Consider the following 15,596-nt stretch of genomic DNA (forward strand, 5'->3'; position numbering starts at 1 on the left):
AATAAACCAAGTTTTAATACTCTTTTTTAATTGGAGGAGGGGGGGGGGGGGGTAACAACATAAATTTTACTTATGACTCTAAAACATAAAACGAATTTAATGAAATTATGCTTGATGAAACAACTTATCATAAAATACAAAACTGAAATATATACTTCCAACAGAAAATTTGAAAGATAAACACTGATCATAAATAGAAAAAAAAAGAAGGAAATTCGAGATTAAGTCACATAAAATGCTTCACGCAATTACATGAATGTATTTTCGTTGATAACGTACTCCCCTTTTATTTAAACCCAGTAGTATAACTGTGCGGAAATTCATACGGCCTTGTTCGTTTCTGAATTTAATCATTAATCTAACCTTTACGTAACGTTACAACCATTTTAACAAGAGCTTGGATTTTCGTTAGGACGTAGCTGTCTGTTTCTTTCGTTCATATCTTATTAATTTCAATTTTCAATAAGCTATGTGTGGTCAACAATGAAATAGACAGGCATTCTCCCCTGTCCAAACTCTTGTTAAAATGGTTCTAATGTTACGCAAACTTGGTAAATTGATTTTCTACTTATTTATCATATTAACGAGGCGCCCACTTCTTTGTGAATATACAAAGGGGCCATCGATAATTAGAAAGCGTGCAAGAGAAATCTTTGGAATTTCGATAACACATCATCGCACGTGTACATTAATGACGTTAGTTTCTGTTATTGCCTGAAAGGAGGGCGTGTAAGCAAGCACATTTTTGTTATAGTTGTCGGACATTCATCCAGATTCAATTATTCCTAAATTACATCATTGTTTTTTCATTCTGTTTTGAAATGTAATAAGAACAAAATCATTGACTGGCATGACAACCTGAAAATTAATGACCCATTTACTCTCAATAATAAATCGTCACTAAAATTATCTTTCCTGAAGACAATAATTATATCTTACCAAAGACATATTTCTATTGTTGTTCGTTCATTTTTACGGTATGCCAGAACAACACTATTCCGATGATTAAGTTACAAGCATATCACACAAATGGAGGCTAAGTTAAACCCCTCTTTTTTCTCAAACCAATCACAAGTTCGTCCTACATATGTATTCCTCTCTGAGCTCCCTTTAGACCACTGTACCGTTGGAGGCGAGATCTACTTTTGTGGAATGTTTGTTCAGAAGTTGAGCACAGGAAGAGTCCGTTTTCATTAACTTCTTCCCCTTGCAACTTTTTGCGAAACATTCGATGTACATTTTATAAAAGTCTTTACGAAACCGTGTACCACATAAAAGATAAATAAATATATTTATAGCATAACTCAAATAATACAAGGTGTAAAACAGTTTCTGTAACACCATTTCGGTGGTCGTGAATTGGGAACGATGCATGATGTACCTCGACAGAGTCATGATGGTTCTTATCACGTGACTTGGAAGGTTCAGTGCAAGGAACACAAGAGACACAGTGAACAGAAGGGTCGTCACTTTGGAGTGGTTGGTTTTCCTCGACTTTTTCTTCTCCAGTCGTTTTCCCTTCAATCTCCGCAGCCGATGATAACTTCTGAATAAACTAAATGTTATGGCGACCATTAAGAAGGTTATGAGAAGAGCCGGGAGGACAAGAGTCAGGATCGTGTCCACGTGGATGAACATCTGGAAGAGTTCGTCGTAGCGGCGTTTCCCGGTACATCGGCCCTGGTAAATCTCCAGCGTCCACAGAGGGAAGTTATACACAGCCAGAGCAAGCAAGAGGAACACACTAATCACCAGTTTGGATACTCTGGCCGTGCAGTATCTCTTCACGGAGAAGGGATGGCAGATCCGGATGTAGTTCTCGGCAGTAACGATCACCACGAACCACACAGACAGGAAACCACAGATGTACGACAGGAAGATGGTCAGCTGACAGGTTCCCTGGGAGTTAAAGATGGACGCGTCCCAGACGTCAGTGATCCAGACGATAATGAGAGAGACCAGGAAGCCGATGTCGGAGACGGACCGCGCGGCCAGGTACAGACAGCAGGAAGTGGAGCGCTGGGACTTACTGAGGAACACCGTCAATGCCAGCAGGCTCCCGATCAGCCCCACGAAACAGAACAACGGGTTCGAAAATTTCTGGATCTTTGCAAATATCTTGACGACATCTTCTGGATCGTTATCCACAAAGCTGTCGTTATTAGAGGAATTCATAGCTGTGGCTGCAGTCTCTTCTTTCTAAAAGTTTGACGGTTCAAACTGACGTCCTCTTAATGCAAAGGACCTAGAATAAATAATCAAATGTACTGAGTAAGCAGAATAATAAATCTGATTGGTCAGAGAGTTACTTAGTTTAACACACTTAGTGACGAATTGTTTCCCGTGTGAACAACAAGAAACACAGGAAAAACATCGATTCTATTTCTCTGAATTGCAATATCTACCTAATGGTTTTTTCCGTCATTGTGTTTTTTTGCGAACAGTTGGTTTCTCACAAATCACTACAAACACACCAGCATGCTATATTTTGTTCTGTCACGATTTACTACACACTATCACATGCATGCTAAAACCTTCCTGCCCTTACAGACGCAGTTTACAATGACTTAGCGAGTTATATCACATCTCTGATGAGGGGATAAACGATCTAAAATGGGTAGTTACTGATCGGGGGTAAAATTATGTAAAAACCAATCATCTCCATTATTTATGCTTACAATGTTAGATGGTTCCTAGAGTGTTTCCTATGGCAGAGAAACCCTTCTCGCTATCGTTCAACAATGTGGTACAGTTTACGGACAGAATTGCTATTTCCATTTTTGTATATGAACAGAAGAATATATTTGTTTATCAGAATACATGTTTCGGCATATACAGTTATAATCTCTCACAAACGTATGGCTGCAGAGTTAGTCTCATTTCAAGTGAAATAGATATTTGTAATAAATGAAGATAATTATATTTTGGGATAGAAAAAACCAGAAGGCAAAACCCGTGCAGAATCATAAAGTGGACAGGAAAACTCGATTTTGTAATCGTTAATATTCCCCGTTTCTTCGATTGACTTATGCCAAATCAATAGGCGCTAATAACTTACTAATAATCTTAAAGATAATGCAAATCAATTGTTAACATGAATTTAATTTTTTCATGTCGACAGTTTTATGCTAATATTGTTAAAAAAGTAAAAGTAGAAAAATGTATGTCTTATAACATTGAAACAATTAAAGATTCACGAAAGGCGAAATCGACCGTTATTTCATTAAAAGATATAAATATTTTATTAAAAAACCCTAAAATTGCTTTTATTTTCACTACATTAAACAAAATAAAACCACAATAAAAGGAAAAAGGCATATTGATTAAATATGTTTCGTTTATTATATTTAAAAAAATAACGATGTTTAAAAGACGAGATTTAAAGTTTAGAGGATCTAGATCTGATTATTTTTAGTTCAATCTATGACATATCGACTGATAAAAACCAAAAGATTTAACAAAACAGTTACATTTTTAAATATTTTCCCTAATATACCCCTATTTTATTTGTTTATATTACAGCAAAACTGTTTCAAAAGGTCACGAGGCCAAACTGTTTTAATATCCCTATATTGATAAAAAAAATTTTTTACTATCCTAAAGTTAAAAAACAGGGTTTATTCTTTAATCCTACCCTTCCAGTACGTATACGCCTGTGAGTATATCAAAGACACATACGCCTAAGAGTATATCAGGGACACATACGCCTAAGAGTATATCAGAGACACATACGCCTAAGAGTATATCAGAGACACATACACCTGTGAGTATATCAGAGACACATACATCTGTGAGTATATCAGACATACATACATCTGTGAGTATATCAAAGACACATACGCCTAAGAGTATGTCAGAGACACATACGCCTGTCAGTATATCACAGACACATACGCCTGTCAGTATATCACAGACACATACGCCTGTGAGTATATCAGAGACATACATACATCTGTGAGTATATCAGACATACATACACCTGTGAGTATATCATAGACACATACGCCTGTCAGTATATCAGACATACATACACCTGTGAGTATATCAGAGACACATACACCTGTGAGTATATCAGAGACACATACACCTGTGAGTATATCATAGACACATACACCTGTGAGTACATCACAGACACATACACCTGTGAGTATATCAGACATACATACACCTGTGAGTATATCACAGACACATACACCTGTGAGTATATCACAGACACATACACCTGTGAGTATATCAGAGACACATACACCTGTGAGTATATTATAGACACATACACCTGTGAGTATATCAGAGACACACACGCCTGTGAGTATATCAGAGACACATACGCCTGTGGGTATATCAGAGAAACACACGCCTGTGAGTATATCAGAGACACATACATCTGTGAGTATATAATAGACACATACACCTGTGAGTATATCACAGACACATACGCCTGTGAGTATATAATAGACACATACACCTGTGAGTATATTACAGACACATACGCCTGTCAGTATGTCATAGACACATACACCTGTGAGTATATCAGAGTCATATACACCTGTGAGTATATCAGAGACACATACGCCTGTGAGTATATCAGAGACACATACATCTGTGAGTATATAATAGACACATACACCTGTGAGTATATCACAGACACATACGCCTGTCAGTATGTCATAGACACATACGCCTGTGAGTATATCAGAGACACATACATCTGTGAGTATATCAGAGACACATACGCCTGTGAGTATATAATAGACACATACACCTGTGAGTATATCACAGACACATACGCCTGTCAGTATGTCATAGACACATACACCTGTGAGTATATCACAGACACATACGCCTGTCAGTATATAATAGACACATACACCTGTGAGTATATCACAGACACATACGCCTGTCAGTATGTCATAGATACATACACCTGTGAGCATATCACAGACACATACGCCTGTCAGTATGTCATAGACACTTACCCTTGTGAGTATATCAGAGACACATACACCTGTGAGTATATCATAGACACATACACCTGTGAGTATATCAGAGACATATACACCTGTGAGTATATCAGAGACACATACGCCTGTGAGTATATCAGAGACACATACACCTGTGAGTATATCAGAGACACATACACCTGTGAGTATATCACAGACACATACACCTGTCAGTATGTCATAGACACATACACCTTTGAGTAAATCAGAGACACATACGCCTGTGAGTATATCAGAGACACATACGCCTGTGAGTATATCAGAGACACGTACACCTGTGAGTATATCAGAGACACATACACCTGTGAGTATATGATAGACACATACACCTGTGCGTATATCAGAGACACATACACCTGTGAGTATATCAGAGACACATACACCTGTGAGAATATCAGAGACGCATACGCCTGTAAGTATATCAGAGACACATACACATGTGAGTACATCAGAGACACATACACCTGTAAGTATATCAGACACACATACGCATGTGAGTATATCAGAGACACATACGCCAGTGAGTATACCACAGTCACTTACACCTGTGAGTATATCAGAGACAAATACAGTTGTGAGTATATCAGAGACACATACACCTATGAGTATATCAGAGACACATACGCCTGTGGGTATATCACAGACACATACACCTGTGAGTATATCAGAGACACGTACGCCTGTGAGTATATCATAGACACAAACGCCTGTGAGTATATCAGAGACATATTCGCCTGTGAGTATTACAGAGACACATACGCCTGTGAGTATATCAGGGACACATACGTCTGTGAGTATATCAGTGACACATACCCCTACGAGTATATCAAAGACACATACACCTGTGAGTATATCAGACATAGATACACCTGTGAGTATATCATAGACACATACGCCTGTCAGTATATCAGACATACATACACATGTGAGTAAATCAGAGACACATACACCTGTGAGTATATCAGAGACACATATACCTGTGAGTATATCAGAGAGACATACGCCTGTGAGTATATCAGAGACACATGCACCTGTGAGTATATCAGAGACACATACGCCTGTGAGTATATCACAGACACATACGCCTGTGAGTGTATCACAGACACATACGCATGTGAGTATATCAGAGACACATACGCCTGTGAGTATACCACAGACACTTAACCCTGTGAGTATACCACAGACATATACAGTTGTGAGTATATCAGAGACACATACACCTGTGAGTATATCAGAGTCACACACGCCTGTGAGTATATCAGACATACATACGCCTGGGAGTATACCAGAGACACATACACCTGTGTGTATATCATAGACACATACGCCTGTTAGTATATCAGACATACATACACCTGTGAGTAAATCAAAGACACATACGCCCGTGAGTATATCAGAGACACATACGCCTGTGAGTTTATCAGAGACACATACGCCTGTGAGTATATCAGAGACACGTACGCCTGTGAGTATATCAGAGACACATACGCCTGTGAGTATATCAGACATACATACACCTGTGAGTATATCACAGACACATACGCCTGTGTGTATATCATAGACACATACACCTGTGAGTATATCAGAGACACGTACGTCTGTGAGAGTATCAGAGACACATACGCCTATGAGTATACCAGAGGCACATACACCTGTGAGTATTTCAAAGACACATACGCCTGTGAGTATATCAGAGACACATACGCCTGTGAGTATATCAGAGACACATTCGCCTATGAGTATACCAGAGACACATACGCATGAGAGTATATCACAGACACATACGCCTGTGATTATACCAGAGACACATACGCCTATGAGTATATCACAGACACATACGCCTTTGAGTATATCAGAGACACATACACCTGTGAGTATATCAGAGACACATACTCATGTGAGTATTTCAGAGACACATATCAGAGATTTTTGAACAGCGTATAGGGGACGCGTCATGTATCTAGGTCAGTTAGATGTTGGGTCCAATTAGGTAATATCCCAACACAGTGACTTCTTCGTGACATCAAACGGCAGTGTGTCTGTTATTTACCTAGAATTCCAGCTCACAACCTTCATCTTTACGACTTTGCTGCGTTCTGGAATTTCCTGTTCAAAACACATCAATCATTTTGAATTTTCCGGAGAAAAAAAATGGCAAATTAGCGAAGAAACGCAGGACTGAGTAGGCACAAGGGAGCGACAATCTATTCATCGTAAATAATATGTAACCGTGAAATATTCCATTATAGCAGAGATTTTACAGGGTCGACAAAAACACCACCATTAGGCTATCAACAGTCAAAAATCAACAATGATTGAACGGAAATAGCGATGTAATGTTTACGAAGGAATTTACTTTTTTCGGTTTGTTATATTTTGGGATTGATTATCAACAATCTGATTAAAACCGGCCTTTTCTTCCACGCTACCGCTCTCGAACGGTAGCGTATCATAAAGGCTAATTTTAATCAGATTTGCTCACTCCTCCTCGGCACCTGATCCCATCTCTATCTTTTTAGAGGTCCGTGTTGCTCTGCTTTAAATTTGTATTTCGTTTTATGGATTTTTGAGATTTGTGATGGTTGACAGTTTGTTTTTGTCATTTTTCATTTGACCATCAAATAACTAAATGACTAAAAATAGCCTACACGTTTACAATGACTAGATAAATATATGGTGCAAACAAGAAAAAATATAAATTAACTAGACTCTTGTTGCTATAGTAACAAAAAGGTCTTCCGTTCCTCATGTTTAATTCTGTACAAAAAACCATTTCTCTTGTTAACAGAAAATGGATATAATATATACTGTACAGGAATTCCCAAGAAACAAACAAAAGAAAAAGACAAAAAGTCAATTTCTGAGTACATTCTGTGACAACTGGAAGTTACGCCAGACTATACAGAACCTAGTAAACATATCTTTATACATTGTTTTGTCTTTCCTCAAAGTTAGGATGTCAAGTTTTTGTTAGTTATAATATCTCGTTGAGAAAAGGTTTTTGTAGGTTTTTGACTCGGGACCGGAAACGAACAAACGGAAGTTATTAAAGAAATTAAATGTAGATATTTAAGTGCATTTACCTACGGTACGTTACTGTTCATCAAATTGAAAAAAAATGTTTCAAAAATATAAAGTTTAAAAAAGGAAAACTTTTATTGCTTGAACGCTTCGAGTGAGAACCGGAAATGACGTTCGACCAAATAAAAACCTTGGAAGACATGATCAATCAAATGTCCATTATCCATATAAATTTTGTGTCTTGATCTCTCACAGTTTCTGAGATCTTGTTGGAACTTTGTTTTTATAAAAGAAAGCTACCTGAGATTTTTGAGATGTCTCACCGGAAGTAGAACTTTTTTTGGTTTTTTTACCATGTGTAGATGACCTTTCATATTTCTATTGCTAAAATGTTACTTCCATGCTAAATAACCAAAATACATGTATATTAAAAAGACAAAATTGGATATACTTCCTGTGACGACTGGAAGTCACGCTGGATAAAACAAAATAGTGTTTACACATGTACAAACATTGGTTTACCACCCCACAAAGTTTGGTTGTTCAAATCGTTACTGTTTTTGAGATCTCGTTGAAATAAGGTTTTTTGTCTCGGGACAGGAAACGGACAAACGGAAGTGCTCAATTGTATTAAATATTTCTTGTATACTTGCTTATTGTACATTATTGTTCATTTATCTAACTAAAAATATCAAAGGAAAACAGTTAAACTGATAAACAGCTCGATTTGTTTGAACTCTTCCGGTGTGGACCGGGAGTGACGGAAGGCAACATGAAACCGGTAAAACACATCTTCAATCAAATGTCTATCACCCACTAAAGTTTCGTGTCTTGATCGCTTATAGTTTCTGAGATCTCACGGGTACAAAATGTGTTTTTAAAAAGCTACCTGAGGTAATTGAGATATCTCACCGGAAGTAGAATTTTAGTGTTGATTTGACATTGCATAGTTAACCTTTTTATAGATTTATATTAAAAAATTTATTTTATGGAAAAAAAAATTAATGCGTAATGATAATTATTTTTGAAGTGCTTCCGGTGACGACCGGAAGTTACGACGAACTAAACAAAATAGTTTAAACACATCTACGTACAAAGGTCTATCATCCACAAAGTTTCGATGTTCTAGTATTTGCCGATTCTAAAATCTCGAGGGAACAAGGTTTTTTGACGCGGGACAGGAAACGGACGACCGGAAATAAATTTTTAAAAAATGAGAAAAAAGCCTCGAGATATTATCATTCTCTATCAGTCCTAAAAATTTCAGGAAAATCTTTTAAGCCATTTCTGAGAAATTCTGCCGACAAAAAAGGGGAAAAAAACAACAAAGAAACAAAGACAGAAAAAAAACACTACAATCACTATTGGAAACGGAAGACCTTAAATATAACACCAGAAATCTGTCAAGAGAGATGTGCAACATATGTATATGATTACTCTGAAATGCCCTAAGGATAATTTATTCATTATAAGGTGTGCACAAAAAAAACAACGTTATTTTACTTTCCGTAAAATATCCATCCGAATAATTTATGATTAATCGCTAAAATTAATCTCTAAATGCTCCCCTTTGTGTAAAATTCTCTCGGATGCAAACTTTTCTGATCGCAAGAAAATTGAAAAAAAAAAAATATTATTGACACGTCTTTGAGCAAGCTAAGCGACTAAAACCAACTTTTGTATAAGTTTACATAACGCTAACATTTTAATGGGTATGCATTGGTCAAAGTGATCGTTTTGTTTAATGTGATTCTGCAAAATTAAAGTGGTAAAACCACGCATTCGGTAGGGTAAGCCTAAACAGTTTTATGTTGGAATGACGAATCAAAATTTGCAAAAAAAAAGAAAAAATGTAATAAAAAGACATTTGCCATGAACAGTTTATCGGACGGTTGAACAACATGAAACTTTCCTATATGAACTGAGAGTGTTCTTTTGATGTGGATAATTCTAATTACTGTCATCATTATGTTTATTTACAATGACTAGACAATAGTGCGGCTAATGGTACAACCAAGGCGATATTATTATGGTAAGTAATTACAATGGCAGATGAGCAGCCATTCTCACCTGAAAATATGCGCGTGATAGATCAAGGACCCGGTATCACCCGTACAAGTGATAACGAGGCACTAACGACCCGGCAATGGGGGTCTATCGATATCCTTCAATTAGTTGCATCATCTGACAAATCGTAATCTCTGTCTTGTAAATTAGGAGAGAGAGAGAGAGAGAGATAGAGAGAGAGAGAGAGAAAGAGAGAGAGAGGATTCATTACGATGTATGAATGGCGAAGAGATTAGATTTTACCTGTTAGTTAATCCAGCGATCAATATCAGTACCCGAGGTGTTAATATATAGGTGGATGGAGATGCTGTTCTCATGGTTATAACAAATTATGTAAAATGTCCTCTCATTGTAAGTTCGGGTAAATTTTTAGATCTACTTTTCAAACATGTGAAGAGACAGTATGGATTTATATGTTGGAATTTCTTATAATCATGGTATATGTGCAAAAAAGCATAGAATCCTATATATGTAAATACTTTTATTGAATAAGATAACTGTCACATAATTCATATATTATGTCGATTTTATAATTCGTATTTTTAACTATGATTTATATTTATCAACTCCTTCGGTGGTTGACGTCGGTGATGCCATCGCATTGTCCTTTGTGATATACAAGTATTTCATTTTATCAAATAAAATATACAACATGACTCTTAAGCGTATGGGCGTAAATTCGGTAAAATATAAATAAAATCCATTGTATGAAATATCGGTAATTCGGTCACAGTAGCCTATTGCTCGCAAGAGAGTCGTTCCTACAGCATGACATATACATTTGTTAAACACCTTAACTTCATCGAATTAAAATTGTAAAAAAATGATTTCCCAAAAGAGTTATCAAACACGTATTGAATGTCGAGGACAATGGTAACGTACGACTGCACACATATTTACCACGCCCAGAACGTGAACGATACTCCCACAAGTTACGGAAGCCATGAAGTATAAACTGAAGAGCTAAGCAATTTTAAGATATTGTGTTTCGCAGTATATTTTTTTCATACTGATCATACCAGTACTTATCTCAAATATATTTCCCCTTCCTACTCCCACCCCCAAAAATGTGGAACCTTTCTGACCTAAACTTAAAATTCCATCACTCTATACCTTTGCTATACAAATAAATTCACATAAACATACTTTAAGTTCTGCACATTTTTTTTGAATTTCAAATCTTTATAAATGTAACAATTGTCAACCCTGTCAATCATGCACTAACACATACGGACAAAAGGTTCATTATATAGTTTATATCGCACTAGTTCGTCTTCATCTTAAGGCTATCCTGCTTTACCCATTGAGACACGTCATACATGTTGGATTGTACGGATGTGCCCGCTGTAAGGGAGATATCATTGCTTCGATCTGAGCGCAGCAGCACTTGAGGCTCACAGATTCCTGTGATCCGCCATAAGCGGCTATACTCTGAAGCCTGGGACTGACGGACCTGACTTAACGAAAATAAAAGAACGGCGCCTTTCTAATGAGCATCATTATTCTATTCTCGGCAGTAATCTAAGTCTGCATCTATGCATGCTTAGATATCAACGACCACAAAGAAACGTAGAACAGAGAAGTTCAACTATAAATCAACCAAAACTGTTTCAATATATCGTATTATGAACTATTTTCTTTCATTCCGAAATATGACCACAGTAGAGATTGATTTTGCAAAACTGTCCTTACATAACGAAACAAGTATTATTCCACCTCAATATAAATCCGCTACCTCATCATTACAGCTAGTGTTGACTATTGCAGGACAGAATTAGAACGGAATGAATTGATTATTATAACACCCCAAACAATTGCCATATTCAAAAATTATATAAACGTTTATTACATAAACAAAATATCAATATATTGTGTTATTTAGAGAAGTCTTAGCTGGCTTATGACACCAGCCACGATCGGAGATTTGATACGTCGGCATTTGGTGATCTTGATACTTTAGATTGCGTACCATTTACATGACAGAACATGGTTTTTCTTATCAGGCACGGAGCATTGTTTTTTAAAGTAAGGTGGGGGCAGCCCCATCCAGAAACTCTTGATCGGCAAAAAAAAAAAATAATAATAAAAAATAAAAAAGAAAACTCAAAGAAATTCACAAGATCGCATAATCATGAAAACCCTAATCGGGGGGAGGGGCTCAATATCACTGATGATTCTCTTATTTTCTCTTTCATTTATAGCTTGCTTCCCAAAAATGGGAGGAGGGGGACAAATCCCATGATAATTTGGTTTTTTATAAGTAAATGTAAGAAAAATGTCTGAAAAAGTTAAAGGGGGGGGGGGGGGGGGGGGTTGAAGACCCAGCTAGGTTGCTTCGTGCCTGTGTGATGTGGTTATTTCATTCTTTCATGGAACCCTCATAAAATTGAAGCACTTTTTAACTTAAATTTAGATTAGGAAATTGAGACTAAAAAAAAAAACGAAAAAAAGAGAAAACAACAACGTAACCCCCCCCCCCCCCCGGCATCTCTAAAACATGAAAATGAACTGCACTGTGATCCACACAATAAAATAGTTGACAATGTATGCGCTATTTACCTAGTTCTCATTTCTCAAGGACTGCGTTTTTTTTTGCTTTGCTAAATGTCAGAGAATAGCTTCTCTTATCACGTATAATTATTCCAACTAAAAGATTACTTTCTTTAGCGACAGTAATGTAATTTATCTGCTAACAAGCTTTTATCTAATTAGATTCCTCATCAAAGTTGCTCGAGCCATAAACTTAAACGGAATTAAAGAAAATTATTTGATTTTATGGCAGTCATATGCACGTGCTTCGATCTGCGTCATTGCAAAATAATCTAATTAGCGGCATTCGAACTCGGTTCTCCATCAAAAGATTGAAAATGTATTATCTGGATGAAAATGCATTCCTTAATTATCCTGGCCAATAATACATTTATCATATCTTGCAATATGTTCTTGTATAGCTTTATTTCATGTAGACATATCTCGGCTATCTTATCACTCTATATTGAGATATTTCGCATTATCACCCTCAATGCAAAAACCGTGATTGATTAATCCTATTTGTGTCATCAAATTTAAAATATTAATATTGGAATTAAGAATAGAATCTCAAGCGCAAATAAAACAAAAATCGTTACAGTACTTATAAACTCTGTATCATTTCAATATTCATGAATATTTTCCTTCTTTATAATTTCAATAAGAGAACTTTCTACACTTAACATTACGGCCTAGACAAAATGAGCAACGATCACTTGACGAGCTTTTTCAGAGGACACCAGACAGAAGGATAATGGTGTTATCGGGCGATTAGTAAACCCTTGACAAAGCCTCGTTATGGCGGTCAGACGGAAGCTTGGTGGTGAGTTCAATCAGACATCAATACGGTCCTGATTGATTCCATTGATCAATGGACGGACATAACCAGACCACTTAACGGGGGTAATGATTAACGGGGAGGGGCGCCTGTACGCGTTCAAATTCCCAATTTACTGTTCAATCGCACGAGTGTACATGGAAATCATAACTAGACAGCAGTTTCAAGCACCGTTCTTCGCTGACCATTGACCTCGCTCTACAGCATGTTATTTTATTATTTAAAAAAACCCCAGATACTTTTCAAAATATTGATTGCGATATGTGTATATAAATGTGTGTTTTTAGTGTTTGTTTCTCTATGTATGCATTTAACAATGTATGTTTTCCCTTGAAATATATTTTGTCGCCCTGTGTCTCATATTTTTCCAGTATGCTTTATGTTGTCAGTAGCTTAAAATAGCACAGTTTAATTATTTTTCATTGCCGGAATCACGATTAAGGTCTGATATAGCCGTAATTTTTCAGATTCGTGTAAAATTAATAAACACAACACTTTCATCGGTATTTATGATTTGTAATGATGCCTTTCATTCACAGCGACAACAATTTAAACCTTTTTTTTATCAGACTTAGATGATGAATTCACAGAACACTCACAGAACAAATATCAGTGACCTTTGGATCATACGAAAAAACAGATTCACTTGTTCTTCGAGTTCGGCCCGTATACAAACTGTTTAACTTTAAACATGGTCAAGTTTAGTTTTTTAACTTAACATATAGTAATAGTTAGGTTTATAATATACATTGATAGAGTAAACTCATTCAATAATACATCTATAGCCTACTAGTATTTTGTATAATGTTCTTTAGCGACACCTGGGAACTGATCTTGAAATGATAATACACTCAGTGATTTTTGGTGGTAATGGACACCCCCGTATTGCAATGTACTTCCTATATATCGAAATAAATGATGCATGTAACATCAAGTGTCATTTCATAAAAAAAAAAATGTGTTCTTCCCCAAAATAGATATTCAACAGCGGAGTACAATGGGTCAGAGCATAAATTACAAAGATGAAAATCTAAAGTTCGATTCCCGATGTTGTTTATTATTATTTATTTTTTTTACATTATCTATCATTTTATTAACATACTTTTTGGTCAAATAATTTAATTCTGGTTGTAACGCGCTTTCTGATTGGCTAAACAATTAGTTTAAATCGTATAAAGAATGTTACCTACGTCATAGTAAGACTAACGTCAAAAACGTATCAATACGCCTGACTTTACGTTTGAATTTTGTACAATTTTACGTCATTTAAAAGGTCAAATGACCGTTTTTATGTAAACTGAAGAGTAAAAAATTAAATTATAAGCAATGATTTCAATATTTATTAGTTTTATACGATATAAAATGGTTTGAAACAGTTTACGCTTTTTTATAAACCGCTTCGCGGTTTATAAAGCGTAAACTGCCCCAAACCATTTTATATCGTATAAAACAAATATATATTGAATTCATTCCTTAAATATTGTTAAAAAAATGACATCTTAACCTGTGAAAGCATTTTAATTATAATATACTTTTGTCTACTTTAATTCTGACAGGTGTCCCAAACAACCGTAAAATATATGTAAACTTATTTGATGATGCAATGAACTTTATATTTTCTCTTTAAATTTTCCATTAATTTTTTGTTCGCTTAATTTTTTTTATCATAAAAGTTGAATTTCATGTAGAAAAAAGTATGAAGCCAATAAAAAAGAAAAACAAAATTCACCCACCTCTTAAATTTATGAAATAATTTACCTGGTCAGTGTGTGTTAGTCCTCTCATAGTTCATTCTAGATACTCAATATCCGGCTATTCCAGTGGTGGGTCATGAGAGAGAGTGGGAACGATTCTATCGCTACAGAACTCATATAGGGGACTAGAGACAACACGCCGCACGGATCGATACCCACTCCACACGATCCCCTGGTCGGAAGCACGTACATTTTAATTGTCAATTATACCAGCAAAGGGGCAATGCATGTTAGACTTATTTAAAAAAAATATATATTGAAGACTAATAAATATACTTAAAAAAATAATGTGAAAATAGTTCTATTAAAACAATAAATCCAATGTCGGTTTCGAAGTAAGTGACCGTTCTTAGAAGACATTTTACAATACTTGCGGTAAGATGTAAC

The 15,596-nt window shown here is 36.0% G+C and overlaps 1 protein-coding gene across 2 annotated transcripts; it reads right to left on the minus strand.

The window, feature by feature from the left end:
- Window positions 1–463: 463 nt before the first annotated feature.
- On the minus strand, window positions 464–15,322 carry LOC128180901 (C-C chemokine receptor type 7-like). 2 transcript variants are annotated; one of them, XM_052849091.1, is made up of 2 exons: window positions 15,214–15,322; window positions 464–2,245 (listed from the first exon to the last, which is right to left on the minus strand). In XM_052849091.1, exon 2 carries the CDS (start codon window positions 2,173–2,175, stop codon window positions 1,111–1,113), a length of 1,065 nt encoding a protein of 354 aa, XP_052705051.1. In that variant the 5' UTR covers window positions 2,176–2,245; window positions 15,214–15,322; the 3' UTR covers window positions 464–1,110. The 2 variants fall into 2 exon arrangements, with proteins under 2 accessions (XP_052705051.1, XP_052705053.1); XM_052849093.1 differs by having other exon boundaries at window positions 15,189–15,281.
- Window positions 15,323–15,596: the final 274 nt, after the last annotated feature.

This window comes from Crassostrea angulata, chromosome 4 (genome assembly GCF_025612915.1).
Source record: "Crassostrea angulata isolate pt1a10 chromosome 4, ASM2561291v2, whole genome shotgun sequence".
In the NCBI taxonomy this organism is placed as follows: Eukaryota; Metazoa; Mollusca; class Bivalvia; order Ostreida; family Ostreidae; genus Magallana; species Magallana angulata.

Coding starts and splice junctions, on each gene's coding strand:
- LOC128180901 (XM_052849091.1), bottom strand. CDS start 2,175: ATGAATTCCTCTAATAACGACAGCTTTGTGGATAACGATCCAGAAGAT.